At 36.4% G+C, this 20,728-nt stretch overlaps 1 protein-coding gene across 1 annotated transcript; it reads left to right on the top strand.

Moving 5' to 3' along the window:
- The first annotated feature begins 4,368 nt into the window (after positions 1-4,368).
- Positions 4,369-17,832, top strand: LOC103100697 (uncharacterized). Its single transcript, XM_007476175.3, has 2 exons — positions 4,369-4,566; positions 9,979-17,832. Exon 2 carries the CDS (start codon positions 9,997-9,999, stop codon positions 13,255-13,257), a length of 3,261 nt encoding a protein of 1,086 aa, XP_007476237.2. The 5' UTR covers positions 4,369-4,566; positions 9,979-9,996; the 3' UTR covers positions 13,258-17,832.
- The last annotated feature ends 2,896 nt before the right edge of the window (positions 17,833-20,728 follow it).

Below are 20,728 nucleotides of genomic sequence, written 5' to 3' on the forward strand. Positions count from 1 at the left end.
ACCCAGGTCCTGTTTCTCAAGAGTAACTGACCTTTCCTTTTGACCATGTTCTAGGCTACCTCTTACCACTAGACTTTATTCTTGGCACATTTTATAATAACTGTGATTGGTGAAAGCCATAGCTGTAGTAAAGGCAGAATTACAAGTTTTGTTTGTGAAAAGTCAAGAAGACAGTCTGGGGAATCCCTGCTATCATTAATAATCCCAAACTCTCTTATTCTTTAAAGACAGTTCATTTTTTAAAGCTTGGTGTCCAATCTGGCAATAATTCACATACCTGAGGAATATGCCAGCATGGTATTAATTAATCAAACCGTGCCAGGCTTCCACTAGCTTTAATGAGAGAGGGAAGTTTTCTGGACAAGTTATAATTTGCATGCCAAGAACTTTGTTTGTAAATTACACAGTAAAGGTAGATTTCTGGTTTAGTTTAATGCTTCTTTCCTTTTACCTCTTGCCCTACTCCCCAAACACATACCTAAAAAAAAACAAAAAAAACAAGACTACTTTTAGATTATATCTGAACCAATGGCTTGGAAATTGATGAGGGTTTTGTTCCCCATTTTCAACCACCCGAAGCCTGATGATTAACATTTTATTTTTTTCTTGCTCATGAAACTCTACTAAATGTAAGGACAATATCTCAATTTTAGCGAAAATAATTCAGCCCAAAATTCTATGCCTTTTTAAAAGTGCCTTCAACTGAAGTCTACCCAATACCAAGCCTTAGTTCAGTTCAGAGAACTTAATGACTCCTCATTAAATAACTGTTCAACTGGGAAGACTTGATGTTGGTAGACTCCAGTTGAAGGCACTTTTAAAAAGACATATATTTGTGGGGAAGGGTTTGTTTATTGAAAAAAAAATAAAGAATCTGAGGTCCTGTTTTGTGTTTGTCATTTTACTTCTGTAATTTCTCTATACATATGGTATGAGAGGTGGTTTTTTTTTTAATTTTTGGTTTATGGGGCATGATGCAAAACAAAAAAGGGTACAGAATGACCTGGACATTGGGGAGAACTAGTGTGGTAGTAATATAAAAGCCTAACATCACAGATGTATGCTTTTTATTATTAAAACATTAGAATGGATTTCCCAGAATTTACTATAGGTCTTTCTACACTTCATAAATCTCATCACAATTTACCCATCCAAAGTGTTTTGCTTGTATTAAAATTTTACCTAACAAAAATGGAAAATGTGGTCTTGTGCTCTTTGATTCATGTATGTGTAAATGTGCTTTTCCTTCATTTTTTTATTATGAGCTTCAAATTTTCTCTTGGCACTCCCCCAGAAATTTAGAAGGCAGTCCATATGATAATGAATATATATGTGAGGTAATGGAATAGAGGGAAATGTTTCTGTTTCATAGTCTTGAAGCTGAAAGACATATTAGAAGTTTTCTAATCTATCCGCCATTATCCAAAAAGAGATTGGGGTTAAATCTTGGTCCTTTGTTTCTAGACCAAAAAATTTTCTGTGTAAGGGTATAAAGCTAGGGAAGTTAGAGTGTGTTGAGAGATTATGATGTAGCACAGTTTGACAAGATCCTGTCATTCATTGAAGAGAGCTATATAGGAAATGATATCATGAGGTGGTAGCAAACTGTAAGAGGCAATTTGAAATTCTAAAAGTAGTTCCTAGGAGCTGTTAACTTGGAAATAACACAGAACTATTAAATGGTCAGAAAAACCAAGTCTTTAATCAGGAGAGGGAGAAGTCCAGTGTTTAATTCTTTACTCAGAGTCTGGCGCCACAACTTTTTCAGGGTATAAACCCAGGACTCTGGGGATTTAATCCACCGGAGTGCCACTATCCTAGATGAGGACTCCAATGAACAAAGGAAGTTAGGGACCCTATATACCATTTGGGGAATCCAGGGGCAGGGAAAGAGGATTAATATTACAATAGCTACAAAGAAAATGGGAGTGTTCAAATAACAAGGACAGGATACAATCAAGCTAGAGGCTAGGGAGTAAGAGAAGGAGCTACTTATAATGGATACTAAAGGATGGTTCCAGCCCAGGTGTGGTTCTTGGGAAAGGGTCAGATACAATAGGGGAGACAACCTAAGACAAAGAGGGTCCTTAACATATGCTTATTTCCACTCAACTAGGATTGTCATTCCCCTGAGGGTCCCCCACTGAGTCTGAAACTGCTAGTCCCGGATTCCCTTCCAGGTAGATTCCCATGGGAACAGGGAAGAAGTACAAACTTTGGGGTCTCCAACCTATAAGCTAGTCCTGAAACTTGGGGTTCATCAGGCCACAAGTTTGGGTTTCCTAGATTCCATGTTGACAGAGCTCAACTGATTAGTGACTGGGTCCCATGCAGATATATATGAACAAGGGAAGGGATTTGGAAGGTAGCTTCATAACTGTTTTAATAGAACTTTATTTAGAAGATACCATTTTCTTCAATTGAAAAGGTTAGTCTCCACGATTGATTAATCATAGTCAGTTCTTGTGCTCTTTTTATTTAAAAGTAAGAAAATCAAAATATAGTGGACTAAGCACTATGCAGACATATGCCAATCATGAAGACTTAAATTCATGTAAACAAATTAAATGAATTGAAAAACTGATGCAATGGGGATCCAGTTTTTAAACTGTGTTTGGACATGCCCTTTCTTGTGGATTATGCAGAGCATGTACAGGAATCCCCTGCCTGGTTCCAATATATAATGCGGAATTCGGGGGAGCTTGTTCCAGCCTTGACTGAGAAGCTCTTATTGTGGTAACAAAACCTTTCTACTTTCTGAGGAGCTGGAAGAACTGGTGACTGATTTAATGATTACCTGGCACTGAGTTCAAATACCAAAAGAGTCCCCTCCAGTCTCTAAGTTTCTTTATCTTCCTGAGAGTGAGGCATAAATACTATGAGTTGCTATATGGGAAAAGATGATTGCTCTATTTCTTACCTTAACTACCACATATCCATAAATGTATGTCACTTTTGTTTCTTTTGTATTTATTCTTTCCTGAATATTTTTTCCATTCTCAGGTGAATGAGTACTGCAGAAGGGAATGCACAGATGAGCATTAGAGCCTTTCAAAGTCTCACCAGTACTTTTTGTCAAAAAACTGAATGTACTTGAAAGTGACTTACACCAATATCCTTCTGTAAATAGACATTGAAAGGAAGTTCTAGGAAGCTGAAAGTCCTAGAAGTCAGTTTTAGGGATGGTGCCTCTTCAAGACAGAGAAGACCATGGAATGCCCTGATACTCAGACCACTGAAAAGAACTATTGTCCAAGTGGAATTTCATGGCCTTCCCAGGAAGAAAGAAAAGGAATTTCTCAGTGAAAAGTGTAGAGGTATCTTTAAGCCCTCCTTTCATGTTCTCTACAGTGTCCTTAATTCCCTTTGTACATTAATTTAGAGACTGCATTCAGGTTTTAAAGGGGTTTAAAAGCTTAACAATGGGATCCTAGAAGCAAATGGGAATCATTGGAGTTCATGAGTAAAGAAGTAATATAATCCAGTCTATAACTTAAGAAAATCATTTTGGAAACTATGGGAAAAATAATCCAGAAGGGGAAAGACTTTTGATAGGGAGAACTATTAGACTATTGTAATACTTTAAGTGAAAAGTCATGAGAACTTTGTTTCAGATAACATGTACCTGAACTTGTGTAGTGGCCAAGTAAATAGAGAGACTAGGACAAATGCAGAGATGTTGGGGAGGCTGTATATCTTGCCTAATGAATTCCAAGTTATCATTTAAATAATAGCTAGTGTTTGCTATGCACTTTAACTTTCATGGCCTATATAAGCACTTTATTTCATTTGATCTTTATAACTACTTGATGAGCTAGGGGCTATAGATATCATTACTATTCCTGTTTTACAGATTTATAAACTTAGATGCAGAGAATTGAAATAACTTTTACAAGATTAGCTAGTCTTAGGCAGAATTTTAGCATAGTTTTCTTGACATCAGATTCCAAGCTCTTTCCATTAAAAAACAAAACAAAACCTCTATCTAGTGGAATATCCCAGTATCTAAAATAACCCATTAATGCAGGAATCAATAATTAATAAATATTTGTTGGATGTTAAAGAAGTGTACCTTATGGATGAGAATCTAGCATGACAGTGTCCTTAAATTGTATCCTTCTCTTAAAGGTTTTTGTTTCTTAAATGAGACACATGATTGAATGAAAACATTTTTTGCAAGTAAAATAGAAAAGAAACAAATGTTTACAAGGTCAAGCCTATGTAGAAAAAAAAGATGATACAACAAAGAACATTTTTAATATATTCTGCCATGTGAAAAGAAAACTGGAAGGTCAGTAACATTTTATCAGAACTTTTGAAAAAAATGGAAGAGGCGGGGCTGGTTGAATAAAGTAGGCAGCCCTTTGGAAAATATTCTATTTATTCTAAAAAGATGACTTCAAGAAGGCTCTGAGTTTCCTCTCTTCTGGAGTTTATAACTCTCTCTTAGGGAGCTCACTGTTCCCAAGAGCTCAGCCAATTAGAGGCTCCCTTGATTTCTCTTCTTGCCTACCCAGGAGCTGTAACACCACCCAACAAGATCGATGAGAGAAGATCCTGGGAAAGGTAATTGATTGATATGTCTCATCTTCCTAGAAATACTTTTACCACAACATGCAGACTCTACTTGTGTACTGTTCTTCTGTATGTGTGTCCCTGGGCACCCCTGGGTGTACTTCCATGTGTTTCTTCTCCTCATGAGCTTTAACTCTTTCTTTTCCCAAAGTATTTATAACTGCCCTTTCTCTGAACAGAGCAGGCCATGTCATTTATTGTTAGGATTTGATTTCTATTTTGAGACATGATGATTTGCTTAGTTGTCTTCAAGCTAAAATGACTCTAATAAATAGAGGTTGAATTGAATGGTGTGTGGAAAATATACAAACATTTTTATTTGTGATTACAGAATTGCATGAGCAGTGTTGAGTGCAGTCTGTCCAGGTGCATGGTTACCAGTATATAAATCAATATATACTAAGAGATAGGGTTAATTTTGGAGAGATCTGTAGTCAGCAAACCTGAGTTCAAATTCGGCTCAAATATTTATTACACTTGCCCTTGGACAAATTGTTTCACTGCTCTTTAGTACTTTCATCATTTGTAAAATGAGAAGACTACTTAATTACTCAGATGCTCCTCTTAGCTTTAACCTATGATTTCCTATGAACAGATGCTCTGCACATGTGTATATATAGTATATGGATTTATTTAGGTATGTATAAACACATACAAATACTTATACCTCCATATGTGACTTTATCCACAAAGAGCAAATATTCTCACTTTAGGTCTCAGAAGTTGCTTTTCCCCCCTTCAATCAGAACTTTTAAAATTCAAGAAACTTCTATTAAGTACCTAAAATGTAAAAGCTGATATGCTAAATATTGGGGAGATTAGTCAAAAACCAAAACCATTTCTTGCTTATATTATAATGGGGACTGTGGAGGAGTTAAAAATAACCTATAGATATGATTAAATTAAAATAAGTTTTAAAATAAGAAAGTAATTTAGGAGTGAATTGCGGGGATCACTAACATGGGATCATGTAACAAGGAACTAAGGAAAGACATCATATAGAAAACAACAGGCAGCTACTTGGCTCAGTGGATTGAGTGACAGGCCTAGAGTCAAGAAGACTCATCTTTAGAAATTCAAATCTGACCTCAGACATTTAGCTTTGTAACCCTGGGCAAGTCATTTAACCCTGTTTGTCTCTAAAAATAGCACTTGAGCCCTAGAGGGTTTAAGATTCCCAGACTAAGATTATGGAAGTGATCATATTCTATTAATGAGACAACTAAGGCAAAGGCATTGGAGGTAGGGGATGGGAGGCCAACTATGAGGACCCACAATTAGAATAATCTGGCTAAAACATATGATGGGGAATAATGTAATATCAGGCAAGAAATATAGGTTAGCCCAGATTGTGAAAGGCTAAAATCTCAAATAGGGGGTTGTATTTTTTATTCTGAAACTTCTTGAACAAGAGAGTAATGGTGACAGATACATGGTTTAGAAATGAAAAAAAAATGGTAGATATGTGATGAGTGGATTACAGACTGGAGAGATTTGTGGTAATCAACAAATACTTGAGTATTAAACAGGTAGGCTCTAAATGGAAGAGGTGTTAGCTAGATAATAAACAAGACAGCCTCCTCTACTGACCCCAGTAATATCTGTCACTTCTCCACAACATATACACTCTCTTCTGGCCTACTTCCTAGGGACTTACACAGTTGAACAGTCTTTCCTACTATTCCTCCCATACAGCATTACATTTTTTTTATAGAGCTATGTACAGACTGTCCCCCACACTGGAATGTTCTTCACTTCCAGTCATTGGAATCTCTAGCTGCATTCAAGATTCAGTTCAAATACTACCATTTCAGACATACAGAAATTCCTTTCCTTGAGATTTATTGATATTCTGTACATGACAAATATCCCTCATAGGGTGCACATACATGTGTTTTTTTCTCTGTGTGTGTGACATTTCATACATATAGTAGAAAAGAAAATTTTGTAAGTGAAATAAAATCCCCTTTGTGTGTATAAATTTACACACACATACACACATATACTCTATCCATAATTATATGTTTGTTTTGGGGTGTAGTCATTCCAATAATTTTGTGACTCCATTTGGGGTTTTCTTGGCAAATATAGAGAAAGCTTTATCATTCCTTCTCCACTCATTTTATATATGAGGAAACTAAGGCAAATACAGTTAAGTGACTTGTCCAGGGGATTATACATACATACACAAGTTATTTAACTACATATAGTTATATATGTGTGTGTGTGTGTGTGTGTGTATATATATATATATATATTTAAAACTACATATAGCTATAGTAGTATATATAGTATACTTCATATCTATATGTAATATAGTATATTTTATATATACCATATATCATTATAGTGTATATATGTATTTGTATTTATGCGTGTATATATATATATATATATGTGTGTGTGTGCATGTGTGTATATTTTTTAAACGCTGTCATAGCTTTTAATTATGGGTACCTGGATATCAACAGGTATGTAAAATCTTACTACAAAAAGTTCTCCCCTTTTATCTTTAAAATCTGTACACACCCAATGCTATATATTCACAGATTCTTAGAAATATATCGTTTAGGAGGCTATTTTAGGAAGCATGTAGGGTGACTGTGGTTATACTATTAAATCCCATCATTATTAATACTATGCTTTTCATTATAGTCATCCATCTGAGGCAAGGAACAGAAATGGTAGGTATTCACTGCACTAGGCTAATATCTCTATATATACAATAAATATATAATTAAGTGTTCATATATATGGTACATATAACATATACTACTATAACTATACTTTATACTAGTAAAACTATACTAATTATAAACATACCCACATATATACAAATATAGATATAGTTATATGGATATATATGTATAGTTAAATGACTTGCTTAGGGTCAAACACAGAGATATTATGTTTTAAGTTTATCCTATAACTTTGAAATTATTCTACTTATCTTTGCTCATTTCTGGTTTTCTTTCTGTAATTATTTTCTACATTTAAAAGATGCTTTAGTATCCTCTTTTATTTTTTAATTTCCCTATTCCTATACCCTCTGAACTACCTATCACCAGCACTCCCTGGGAGAAATGAAAAGGATAGGAAAGGAAAATCATGAAAGGAAAACAAATTCCCACACAGGTTATGTCTGAAAATGTATGCTTTATTCAACATTTTAAAACTATCACCTCTTTGTCCAAAGGTGAATGTTTTAGTCCCATGAGACATTGCTGATTCTCCAGCTTCTTGATCTTGCCTTAAAATTACTTTGCATTAATTTTATATGTACTTATATGGGTAAATGTTATCTTTTTTCAACACAGTGTTAGCTCCTTGAGGATGGGGACAATTTCAGTTTGGTCTTTTCTATCCTCAGGGACTACCATAGTGTCTGAGAAAGAGTAGATAATTATTAAATGTTTATTAATAATTGATTTGATAAGTCATCAATATAAAAATTGCAACAATATAAAGTAGTATATAATAAATATTTGACCTCATATTATTCCCTTCTTAACTTTTTCTCTTCCAATTTGCATTATGCTGATCAGTGTCTTTGTTATATGACTCTGACTATATCTTAAGCTCCCAGAGAAGGACTAGTGTCTGACTCATTAATATATATATATCTGAAGGTCATCATTCCATTTGTTTTCTGTATGATCTTGGGCAAGTTATGCTATTTCCCTGGCCATCAGTTTGTATCTGTACAGTATACTTATACAAATATATATATATATATATATTTGTGAAATTAATGAATAACTGATAAATAAATAAATAAACCAATAAATATATTGTGTGGTCTAAACAGTTAAGTATACAAGCTCAGAACACTGAGAGATCTTCGTGATCAGAGTTGGCATGAGAGATTTTATAGAAATTTAAGGGTAAATGTGGCCACCATTTAAGCAATCTGAGAAGAGGAATTAGGGAGTATTGTGGGTAAGAATTTTGGTTCCTGCAAATGTTCAGAATTAGGAATATGCAAATTCCTATGTCCAGATATTGGAATATGCAAATACATTGGAGGGAAGGAGACTATAATGAGTAGAAATGTTTGACAAGGGAGAAAAGGGAAAAGAACATAGTGCCTTTAGAGGAGCACAGTATGGTCAAAGGAATGCCAGATGTGAGGTTGGGAGAGACTCAGCTATGCCTCTCACAGAGTGACTGTAGGCAAATCACTTTAGCTCTCTCAGCCTAGTTTTCTTCATATGTAATTCCCTTTAATATTCACAAAGGCTTACCATGAAGCATATCTTATATATGTAGCTATTCTGGAAAGGGAGGTAGCAGTAAAAAGATATTAGGGGTACTTAAGGCAGTTGAGTTTATTCAAATGTTAATGGCGTGATATTTTAAAGAGGACTGGGAAGTCTAGAAGATGAGTTATTAGAAATGATGACAATAATCTACAGATGAAATTATGGCCTATACTAGGAGGACCAGAGATATCAAAAAAAGTAAAATATAATGAGCATGTCAGGGATACAAATATCAATTCTAAAACCTGGGACATATACAGTGGTGGCAGTGACAGGGATATAGTCATTTCTCCTAGACTTGATGGGGAAATAGAATTTTTGAGAGACATCTACATATGAAAAGAACACATATCCAGAAAGGATTTTTAAAATTAAGGGTGTTTGCTAGGGGCTGATGGCTATGGGAAGCTTTGAAAGGGTCAGTAGGAACCAAAGAGGATACTGACTTTTCCCCACTTGCTTTATATGAAGGATATGAGATAAAGTCTGGCCAACCTTGGAGAGAATGACAAGATACTTATTGTCTTGGAGAGAAAATCAGTTTCTGTGATTACTAAAAGATTGAATGGATGAAAAAAAGAAGAGATTAAGATGACAAGATCATAGGTTTGGAGGTGGAAGGAACTTCAGACATCATCAAGTCCAAACACCTCATTTTACAAATGAGAAAACTAGTTCCAAAAATTTGTAGTGACATTCATTTCAGATAATGAAACTGACAACCAGAGAGTTATAATAACTTTACACAAAGAATAACAGAGGCTTTTTAGCCTAGCTCTTCAAATTTGGTCTGTGGTGGCATAAATATTACCCTAGTGATTCCTGAATTTTCCCCCTCCCCACCCCACACTCCTTAGACTTGATTTTAATTAAACCTTTTAGACTATGTATAATATACTTGAGGAGAAACACTGGTGCCCTGAAGGCTAAAAAGATTAGAAGATGGTTATAGTTTTCTTCTTAGATCAAAGAATTCATATAAAAAATATGAACCACAAAAATGTTCCAGTGAGTTATCAAAGAATTTTGCATTGCTGCTTATGCCATAATTAAGTATAAAGGATGTATATGGCAAGAAGGAGCGGGTGGGGGGAGAAAAATATGACCCTTTAAATATTGGTGTTTTTTTTTTCACTTTCAGAATATTCATTGAAGAACAATGTTGCCCCACAAAAATTTTAGGAGTCCGGCATTGTTGCTTCAGAGTAATTGTCCACATTGCTCATGGAAGGAGAGTGAACAGGCCATGTTACATGTCAATCATACACAGTCAGGCCAACAGAAATTATACTCTGAAAGTCATGTCTGTGAATGTTCACATTCAGCTGAGATTCCTGTCCCTCAGGGAAAATCTGGCATATGGCCTCCACTATCAGATCCTGATAAATGTACCCTTGAGAGTCTATCCTGTGATGATACCCAACAAACTGAGAAATCCCCACCTCATGGAAAAGTTGCCATCCAACCAATGCTATCAAGTCAAGGGAAATTCACTAATGAAAGTTCAGGTTACGAAAACTTACAGTCCATTGATTCTACCCTTCCTCATGGAAAAGCTACAATCTGGCCTCCACTGTCAAGCCGGGGAAAATTCTGGGAAGACTCATACCAAATGGAGAGTGTCATTCCTCGTGTAAAGGCAACCATTCAACAGATTCCATCAGGCAGAGCAAAATTTACCTCTGAGAATACAATCTGGGAAGGCTCACAATCAAATCAAACTACCATCTACCATGGAAAAAGTGGTGTCTACCACCCATCATTTGGCAGAGGGAAATTAATCCGTGAAAGTCCAGTTTGGGAAGGATCACGACCAAATGGGACTCCTCTCCAACTTGGAAAAATTGGCATCCAGAATACATCTGTAACTAGAGGAAAATTCAGTCGTGAGAATTCAGCATGGGAAGGCTCACAACCAGCTGAGATTTCCATCTCTCAAAGTAAAGCTACTATTCAGCTCACGCCATCAAATCAGGAGAAATTTACCTATGAGAACATAGTCTGGGAAGGCACACAAGCACATGATACTTCTCTATCCTGTGGAAAACCCCCTGTCCCGAATCCACCATTGATTCGAGGAAAATTAATCCAGGAGACTCCTACATGGGAAGCATCAAAACTACCAGAGACTCACTTGTCCCAAGGGAAATCTATTGTGCAGCACCCACCATTAGCTCGAGGAAAACTCAATCATGACAATGCAGCATGGGAAGATTCACAACCAGTTAAGACCACCCTGGCTCATAGAAAAGCTGCACTCTGGCCTCCAAAGTCAAACAAAGGGAAATTCTCTTCTGAGAGACCAGTATGGGAAAGTTCACAATCAACTGAGGTTTTCCATTTGCATGGGAAATCTGTTGTTTGGCCCCCTCCTCCTCTAAGGCGAGGAAAATTGACTTGTGAGAATCCAGGGTGGGAAGGGACACAGTCATCTGAGACCTCCATCTCTCATGGAAAGCCCACAGTTCAACCTCCACCATCAGGCAGAGGGAAATTCACAAATGATAGTCCAGTATGGGAAGATTCACAGTCATCTGAGACTTCCCACTCTCCTGGAAAAACTGTTGTTTGGCCCCCATCATTAGGCCAAGAGAAATTCAGTGGTGAAAGTTCTGGGTGGGAGGATTCACAAACTGATGAAAACCCCCAATCCACAGGAAAAGTTTCTGTTTGGCCCCCACCATCAGGTCAAGGGAAATTCAACGGTGAGGATCCACAATGGGAAGATTCACAGCCAGGTGAGATTCCCCAGCCTCCTGGAAAAGTAGCTATCTTGCCTTCAAGCAGAGGAAAATTTACTTATGAGAATCTAGGCCAAGAAGGCTCACAACCAGCTGAAAATAACCTCTCTCATAAAAAGCCTATTGTCTGGCCTCCACCACCAAACCGAGAAAAATTCATCTCTGAGAATATAGCTTGTGAAGGTCCAAAACCAGCTGAGACTACATATGGCCAGGGCAAGTCTATCATCTACCCATCATCATCAAGCCAAAGAAAATTATTGAATGACAATTCCATGTGGGAAGGCTCCCAATCAGGTGAAACTCCCTTTCTTAGAAAAAATGCAAATCATCCCTCACCAGGCCCAGGGAGATTCACTTGTGACAGTCCAAAGTGGAAAGGTTCACAAAATGCTGGGACTCCCCATCTTTTCAGTAAAAGTGGCACCAGAATCCCACAATTAGGCAGAGGGAAATTGAGCTTTGAGAAATTTCTATGGCAAGGCTCTCAACCATCTGAAATTCCTCACGCAAAACTTACTGTCAAACGTTCGCCATCCTGTTTAGGGAAATTTACTTATGGTAAATCACTTTGGGAAGGTTCCCAACCAGGTGAGACTATCTTAACTCAAAGAAAAGTTAATATCAAGCGCTCACCATCATGTCAAGGGAAACTTGCTTATGATAAATCAGTTTGGGAAGGTTTAAAACCTGCTGAAGCCCCACTACAGCGTGGAAAAACAACAGTCTGGCCTCCACCACCCAGGCGAGGGAAATCATCCAGTGAAGTTTCATCATGGAAAGATAAAGAGTCAGCAGAGACTCCCCATTCCTTTGGGAAAATTATCACCAGAGGAAAATTCAACTGTGAGAGTTCAGGGATAGAAGGTTCACAAAATGCTGAGATTGCCTATGTTCTTGGAAAACCAGTGATCCAGACCCCACAGTCAGGCAAAGTGAAGTTAACTTTTGATGATCCTGAATGTGAAGGCACAGAACCAGCTGAGACTTCTCTCCCTCACAGCAAAACTACCATCCAACGCAGACAATCTTTTCTTGGGAAATTTACCTGTGAAAACCAAACATGGGAAGGCACACAATCAGATGAGAATGCCATCCCCAATGGAAAAACTTTAAGCTGGTCCCCACCAGCAGGACAAGGAAAATTCTCCTTTGACAGTTCAAGCTGTGATGATTCCCAAGTATTTGAAACTACCCACTCTCATGGAAAAGGTCCACTCCATCTCCAACCATTGGGCAAAGGGAAATGCATACAGGAGAAACCAGGCTGGGAAGGTTCACAGTCAGCTGAATCCCCTCTTCCCATTGGAAAGTCTGCTGTTCAGCCCAAAACAGGAAGAGAGAAATTCACCTGTGAGAATTCAGTTTGGGAAAACTCTCAGTCAACCAAACTTTCTCACAGAAAAACTCGAGTTCAGCACTCTGCATTGGTTCGAGGAAAATTCCGCAGTGAAAGTACAATCTGGGAAAGCACACAACCATCTGAGGTGCCTCTGCTTCAGGGAAAATCTGCTGTTTGGCCCCCACAATCATCCCGTATGAAATTCACTTGTGATAGTCCAGTGTGGGAATGTTCACAAAAAATTGAGAGTTCCCTCCATCGTGGAAAAGTTGCTTGGCAGTCTCCTCCATCAGGCAGAGGGAAATTTGCTGGTGCACACACATCTTGGGAAGGCTAACAAGCAGCAGAAGCACCTCCATCATTCAGAAGATCAGCCTTCCAGATTACAACATCAAGTAAAGGGAAACTGTCCATTGAAGGTCAAGTTTGAGAAGGCTTTCCATTTCAAAAACCTTCTAACTGGTACCTGGGGACTGTTTGATTCAAGAAAGTTTTCTATGGATGATTTTTACTACTCACTATTTCTTTTCTCTTGTCCTCCACAAGTAGTGCCAGTTTGGGGATAAACAATTTCCTCTTGAAAATTCTTATACTATTTTTATTCTTAGCTAGCATAAACCTACTCCTTCCTATCTCCATTATCCTTTGACACTGTTTTACTAACCCTTTATACTGAGTGTTGAAATCCCGCTTTAAAATTTTAATTTAAATTCCAGCTCATCAGGAATTTCTTTCTTTTATTATCCTTACTCCTCCCATTAATTGCAATGATTCATTCCTTTAAGATACCAAGTTTCTGGAAATCCTTTCAATTGCTGACTATCCCTTTTTCTAGTTCTCTGGACACATAGGTCAAGACCAAATTAATATTTTTATTTTTATCTAATGCCATTTCTGATCTTTTCTGCCATTATTAGTAAGCAACCTCTTTTCTTTTCAAAAGCATGCTATTTGACTGCATAACATCCACTTGCTGTCATCTTTCAATTTTACTTATTTTGAGGGACTGGCTGTTGGCTTATTGACTCTCTGCAACAAGCGTTGGCATTGTCCTTAATAGCCTTGTATTCATATTGATGATCATTGATGCACCATCCCTGATATTGCTTAACTCTAATGACATTCATCTTTGTTCTAGTTCACCTAATTACTAAAGCAGTCATACCTATCATTTGAAATTGTTCTTCATCTAAGACTGGATACTGAAATTTCCTAACAACCTCTTATCATTCCAACCTTACTACAACCTCAGTCTATCTGAACTTGTCCTTTGGTCTCATCATACTCTCTTGTTCAACATTCCTTCCCTTTTCTACCAGTTCACAATTTTCAAGATTCTCTCCTTAGGCCTCTCTTTGGCTTCATTCAATTCAACTAACTTCTTTTTCTACATTCTCTCCTTTGGTGACCTCATCAGCTTCCATGACTTAAATTATTTTATCTTTGTAGCATACTTGGATTCAGAGGATCAGAGGGCCAGTTTTGAGACTGAAGAGATCTCAAAGGTTATCTAGTCTAACCTCTTGATTCCATAGCTATTATTATATTGCACATTAATAGTCTGATGAGTCTGTAATGCTATTTGTGTGAGTAATCTCTCTACTGATGAGAGAGTTTAAATGATTTTGCCACAGAAATACAGGTAGCAATTAAAAGAACTGGAGTCCAAGGCCATGTTTTCTGACAACAAATCTAGTTCTTTCTACTATTCCATGTTGACTTCAAATAAGTTTCCATCTTTAGCTATTCCCTTTCCCACCATAATTCATACATTTAATGGTAATTTAATGAGCACCTACTTTGTGCAAAACACTATAGTGGTTAATGTTATTGCTGGGAGGAGGCAATACAGAAAAAGCCACTTCTATGTAGAATTGAGAAATTATTAAAAGTAATTTATAGTCCTCTACATTTTATTCCTTTCTGACCTACTCTGAGGACTATAATACTTTCAAATTGTCCTCTATGATATAGAAACAATCTCTCTGATCTAGAATTGAGCATGGTTTAGTAATAGGACACTGGACTCAATCTAGATTTGGGTTCTGATCCTACTTTCTAGCTTTATGACTGTTCAAATCATTTATACTCTCTATGCCTATTTCCTCATCTCTAAAGTGAGGGATATATACTAATTGGTCTAATAAATTCCTTCCAGTTCCTAAAGTTATGACTAAGTGACTTCAAGAATCTGTGAGTTTTACCAGCATGGGTTCCCCTAACATTAGCACAAATCACCAATGACTCTAACTCTTAAATAAGTTGTTCTTCAGGAGCTTATGTGACTAAGAAATTCTCATCTGTTGATGTTCAAGCTTAAGGTGATGAACCCTCACAACACCAAATAAAGCTGGTCCTGGAACAACAACAACAAAAAAGACACACAATCCACTGCCGGACTCAATCTTGGAAGAACTTGGCTTTTGTAAGTTTGCAAAATTGGCATAGAGTAACTAATTATCACTTCTGTACTGCAGTGAAGGAACAGTGAAAGCTTCATGGAATTTTTCTGTTATAAATATGTATATTAACATAGAATTAGAAGATAATGACAGATGATTCTCCATGTCAATGGGAAAGGATCCCTTTATTAATTAGCAAGCACTTGTTGAGTAGCAGAGGTACTGGCTGTTTCTAGAAGACCTTTTTGCTAATGATTTTTTATGAGCAATTCTGCCACAAGTGGAAGAAAACAAATTGACTTATAGTTACGTAATGTTTTTCTCAGCCCCATTCAGTGTGAGAAATGATATCTGTTGTATAGTAGAAACTAGTAGACACTTTCAGCCAACCCAGCAGTTTTTATAAATTGAGGGATTAGATTCTTCCCCCTAAGGTTTTGCTATGCCAAATTTTAGTCCCTTCAACTTTTTTAAGGGGTTCAACACTTTTAAAATTGATTTTGTGAGTCATGTCCTAGGCTTCAGAACATTGAAAATGATTAGAAGTTGACTTCTCCTTTCACTTTTCACATTTAATGCTGTTATTAACAAGATCAGAAAAAATGTTATTACATATAATTCAGAGAATAAATGAAGTTACTAAGCATGATAAAATAATATTAGATTAGAATACCTATATATTCATAGAATCATTGTGATACAATATTTTGATGCAGGATTATTAGACAGGCCACTTCTACTAGAGGAAGAGTCATGGGCACATGGAGCCAGCAAGATTGATTGCTGAGGGTTCATGAGTATAGTCCCTGAGAGCAAAGATTTTGCTAATAAACCTTATTTTTTATGATTTTCTCATCTACTTACTAGTAGAGATCAAAGGTACCATATTGCAATTTCTAACACCTTTTTTTCTACTTTAACATAAAATTATATAAATGTGTAGAATAGAAGGAAGTATAGAATCAGCTGATAGTCCAGATAGAGCTATTTGAGATGTAGTTGCAGGTATGGCTTCATTTCCCAAAGCCACAGAGAAATTGGAATCTAAAATGGCAATTAGACAGATGTACATTTTTTATATCCTTATTGTTTAAATGGGCATTCCACAGTGGTTTTTCTTCCAATCAATAATTTAATATGAGTGGAACTCTATCCCTGTTATAAAGAATTCTAGATGTGACTGACAAATTTATTATTCAGTTTTGTTGTTGATGACATTGTTTCTGTTTTTTTTTAATGACTTATTCTTTCCATTAACAAGCATTTACTTAGTCCAGTCTGGAAGCCAAGAATAGTGCACAAGTATTATGGGAAATTCAGAAGCAATGAAAGCTATTGCTTTTGCCTTGACTTATGTTCTTGAAAAGTTTAGTATCCTCATCTTTTATCGTTATTAAAAGCATTCCTTAAAATTTAAACAAGTAAAGATGAATAGTAAAGTGTTACTCTGGATATTTCTTGTAAAAGCCATCACAAAATCTGAATATAGATGTTCAGGTTTCACTGACACTGGGAAGCCTCCTGAATGAACCAAAGTAGCCTAGAAAAATCAGGAAAATAATATATTTCAAATTGCTGTGAAATCTGAGAAGCCCTAGAGAGTTAAAGGCATTATTAGTGCTAATTATTATTATCGTTACTTATCAGTTAAGTAGTAAATCAATGTTAGCTATAATGTGTTATGATGTACCAGGAGTCCAAAATCAGGTCGTGGGTACTGGTTCTGCTACTTATTGATTGTAAGACTTTGATCAACTCACCTCATTTCTTTAAGCTTCTGTTTTCTCAAAAATAAAATGAAGTTTAATAAGTTAGATGTATAAGAGACACTAGTGAAAATAAAGGACAGAAAGTGATATGCCCAATGTGATACATTCATTCATCACTAAATTCTGATCCTCTTATTGAAAAGGTAGTTATCTGTCTACCACAATATACTGATCTGCTGGCTTAATAGGTATTTTTCATAATAAATTAATGCATGTGAAATCACTTTGTAAAATATAAAGCACTGTGCAAATATACTGTTACTCTTATTATAAGGAGGAAGAGGTCTGTAGGCCCATTTTTGAGTGCATCATTTGAGTAGTAGTATTTTTGTGAAAGGTAAGAATGTGTTTCCAAAGTTCTTCAAACTTTATTTCAATTTTGTAGAATAATGGGCAATGGAGGGAATGAGGGATAAGAGAAGAAATACTGGCATGAAATAATAGCATGGTTAAAAAATCATTGTTTCGATGAGACATGGTCTACATATACAGATTTTCATGTCCATCATCAAACCCTTGGTGAGTCAGAGAGAAGAAGGACTATAAGTGGGAAATGGGGACATTGCTCCACAAGAATTTAGTTTTCCTCAGTTTAGTAAATTAAAATGATTCTTTGTCTTTTCATTTTTCCTTTGCCTTTTATCCATCATTAGAACTGTTTTCAAGCTAAATATAATAATACATGAAATATGCTTGTAGTGCTTTCCAGAAAGCTTATTAAATCACAAATTGAAAAAGAAATGCTTACCATTCAGACTTTGTACCTTATTTATTTCACTTCATGGTTGTGTTTTATTTGTGTGTGAGTGTGTGCATGAGTACAAGTGTGTGTAGGTATTGGGAGAGAAGGTGGAGTAAGATTCGAGAAGCACAGACAATAAACAAGATATAGAAAAATGATAGTTCTTCATTGAAGAAATGAGATATGATATGTTAAAACAATATTACTATGGAATCATGACTACTGGTTTCCAGAATCACATGACTTGTTGTCAGGGGTCCCAAACACCACTCATCTAATAACATAATATCATCATTTTCTGGCTCTTTAGCTAATTTTGTCTTAATACCTCAAGCAGCTTAAAATCCAGCACAGAGTGCAAGATATTCCCAAGGGACAGGCAAGAACCACAAATGCGGAGGTGGGGAAAATCATCAGATAACCAAACAACTCAGACACAATGCTAAGTAAAAAAAGAGGCCTTGTCTGACTTTCTCTTTCCTCTCAAGTCAACAGCCATGGAATAAGGAACAGTTTATCAATTCCATCACATAGGGCTGAGATTTTCCTGACTTTGCAGGTAGACTGCTGGTAGCTTCAAAGTAGAAGAGAGGCTAGAATCCTCATTACCATTATTTGTTATTCTCTATAAAAGTTGCCTTCCTTCCACTATGCTATAATCACCTTACTTGCTTATGTTCCCAATATGCAGTAGTTAACCTTTCCAGAAGCTTTTTAAGAAAGAGAATTTCTGGATAAAAAGAATGAAAAGTTTCAAACCTACCTTCTAACTGCTGTCACTCATTCATTCCATCAGTGAGCAAGCATTCATTAAGGACCTATAGATGTGCATATTACCCATGTTGATTTGCATTCTAGAAATAACAGAAAAATATGAGTAACAAATATGACTAGAAAAAGAGGTGGGTGAATCACATAGAGGAAATTAATTATAACATATGGATATCCTGGAAGCTAGTGCTGCACTGATAGCCAAAGGGTATTAGCATCTCCAATGTCTTGAGTGGATCTTCAATGGAGGATTTTCAGAAACATGGACAAAAATCACACTGAATAAGAAAGCATGAATGAGCTCTGAATAACATCAGTAGAGAGATTACTCAAACAAATAGCATCACAGACTCATTGGAGTATTAATGAGCAATATTATAATATAATAGACACTAGGAGAGATATTAGGACAAATAAGGAATAATCTCTACTCAATGATTTTTAAGCTAGAAGGGAAGTATAAATCATATGCACAAATTAAAACCTACATGTGAATAAGTGGTCAGCAACAGAAGGTGATGTGATCTAATGAAGGAAAATTTATCTTCAATATTTGTGTCATGCACAATTCTGAGGGACTTATGAGAAGGAATGCTATTCACATCCAGAGAAAGAACTGTGGAAGTAGAAACACAGAAGAAAAACAACTGCTCAATCACATGGGTCGGTGGGGATATGATTGAGGATGTAGACTCTAAATGATCATCCTAATACAAATATCAATAATATGGAAATAGGTCTTGATCAATGACACATGTAAAAGCCAGTGGAATTGCGCATTGGCTAAGGGAGTGGGGACGGAGGAGGAGAGGGAAAGAACATAAATCTCATAACCATGGGTAAATATTCTAAAACAATTAATTAAATAAAATTTTTCAATTCTAAAAGAAAAACATTTATGTCATACATCTTGAAAGATGTATGGTCCAAGCACAACTTTCTAAAACTCCAATGCTCTCATCCCACAAATAATTTTTTTTTTTTGAGAAACTTTCACCATCTTTCTTAGAATTAATTCTAAATACTAGTTCCAAGCAGAAGTGTAGTAAGGAATAGGCAATTGGACTTGTGATTTGCCCCAGGGTCACAGAAACTAGGAAGTGTCAGAGGTCAGATTAAAGCCAGGCCCTCTCATCTCCAAACCTGGTAATCTACTTGAGCCACCTAGCTACCTTCAATAGTCTATATTCCAGGGCCATATCTAAATCAAGATGAAAGAATGTAGGAAGAATTTAGTGGGAAAATAGTGATCATTTTTATTCTCCTAAAAACAAAGCTACCTAAGACTTTTGTTAGGAGGGTTTCCTCTAAACCCAAGAGTTGAAAAGGCAGGGAAGAATGGATTTAAATGATCCTCCCCACCCTCCAACAACTATAATTACAGCTATCAGCTACTTCACATACCAGGCATCCTTAATTTTGAATAATGGAAAATTTTAACACCATTTTAATGTGATGTAGTTTCAAAGAACTGGGCAAGTCCTCATTTTAATATCCTCATAAACTTATGTCCAAAACAGAATTAATTATCTTTCATCTGAAAGATGTTCTTCTTCCCAATTTCCCTATTATTGCTATGGTGGGTATATCATCCTATAAGTTACCCAGGCTCACAAGCTAGGGTTCATCCTTGATTTATCAGTCTCATCCAACATATATGATCAACTATAAAGGATATTATTGCTCATACATGGCCCCTTTTATCCTCTGATACTGTCAGCATCCTGGTACAGGTCCTTATCACTTCACACTTGAACTACTCCAATAGTCTTCTGGTGTGTCTTTCTGTTATAAGTCTTTTTCTCACTTCGCCATTCTCTATCAGTCCATCCTCCCCTTAGTTGTCAAAGTGATTTGACAATATTATTTTTTGATTCAAGAAACTCCCCCATCTCTCTTTATCTATAGGTTCAAATATAAAATGACCTGTTTGGCTTTTAAATCCTTTTACTAGCTGGACATTTCCCCTGGCTGTCCCCCATGCCTGGGATACTCTATTCCCTCATCTCACCCTTATTTCCCATGCTTTCAGTTTCAGCTAAAGTGACACCTTCAAAAGAAGCCCACAATTTTTTTCCTTAATAGATCTTGCTTATACATAGTTATTTCACATTATCTTCCTGG

This window comes from Monodelphis domestica, chromosome 1 (genome assembly GCF_027887165.1).
Source record: "Monodelphis domestica isolate mMonDom1 chromosome 1, mMonDom1.pri, whole genome shotgun sequence".
NCBI classification, from domain to species: Eukaryota; Metazoa; Chordata; class Mammalia; order Didelphimorphia; family Didelphidae; genus Monodelphis; species Monodelphis domestica.

What these genes read in the sequence shown, in the direction of transcription:
- LOC103100697 (XM_007476175.3), top strand. Translation starts at nt 9,997, where the DNA reads ATGTTGCCCCACAAAAATTTTAGGAGTCCGGCATTGTTGCTTCAGAGT.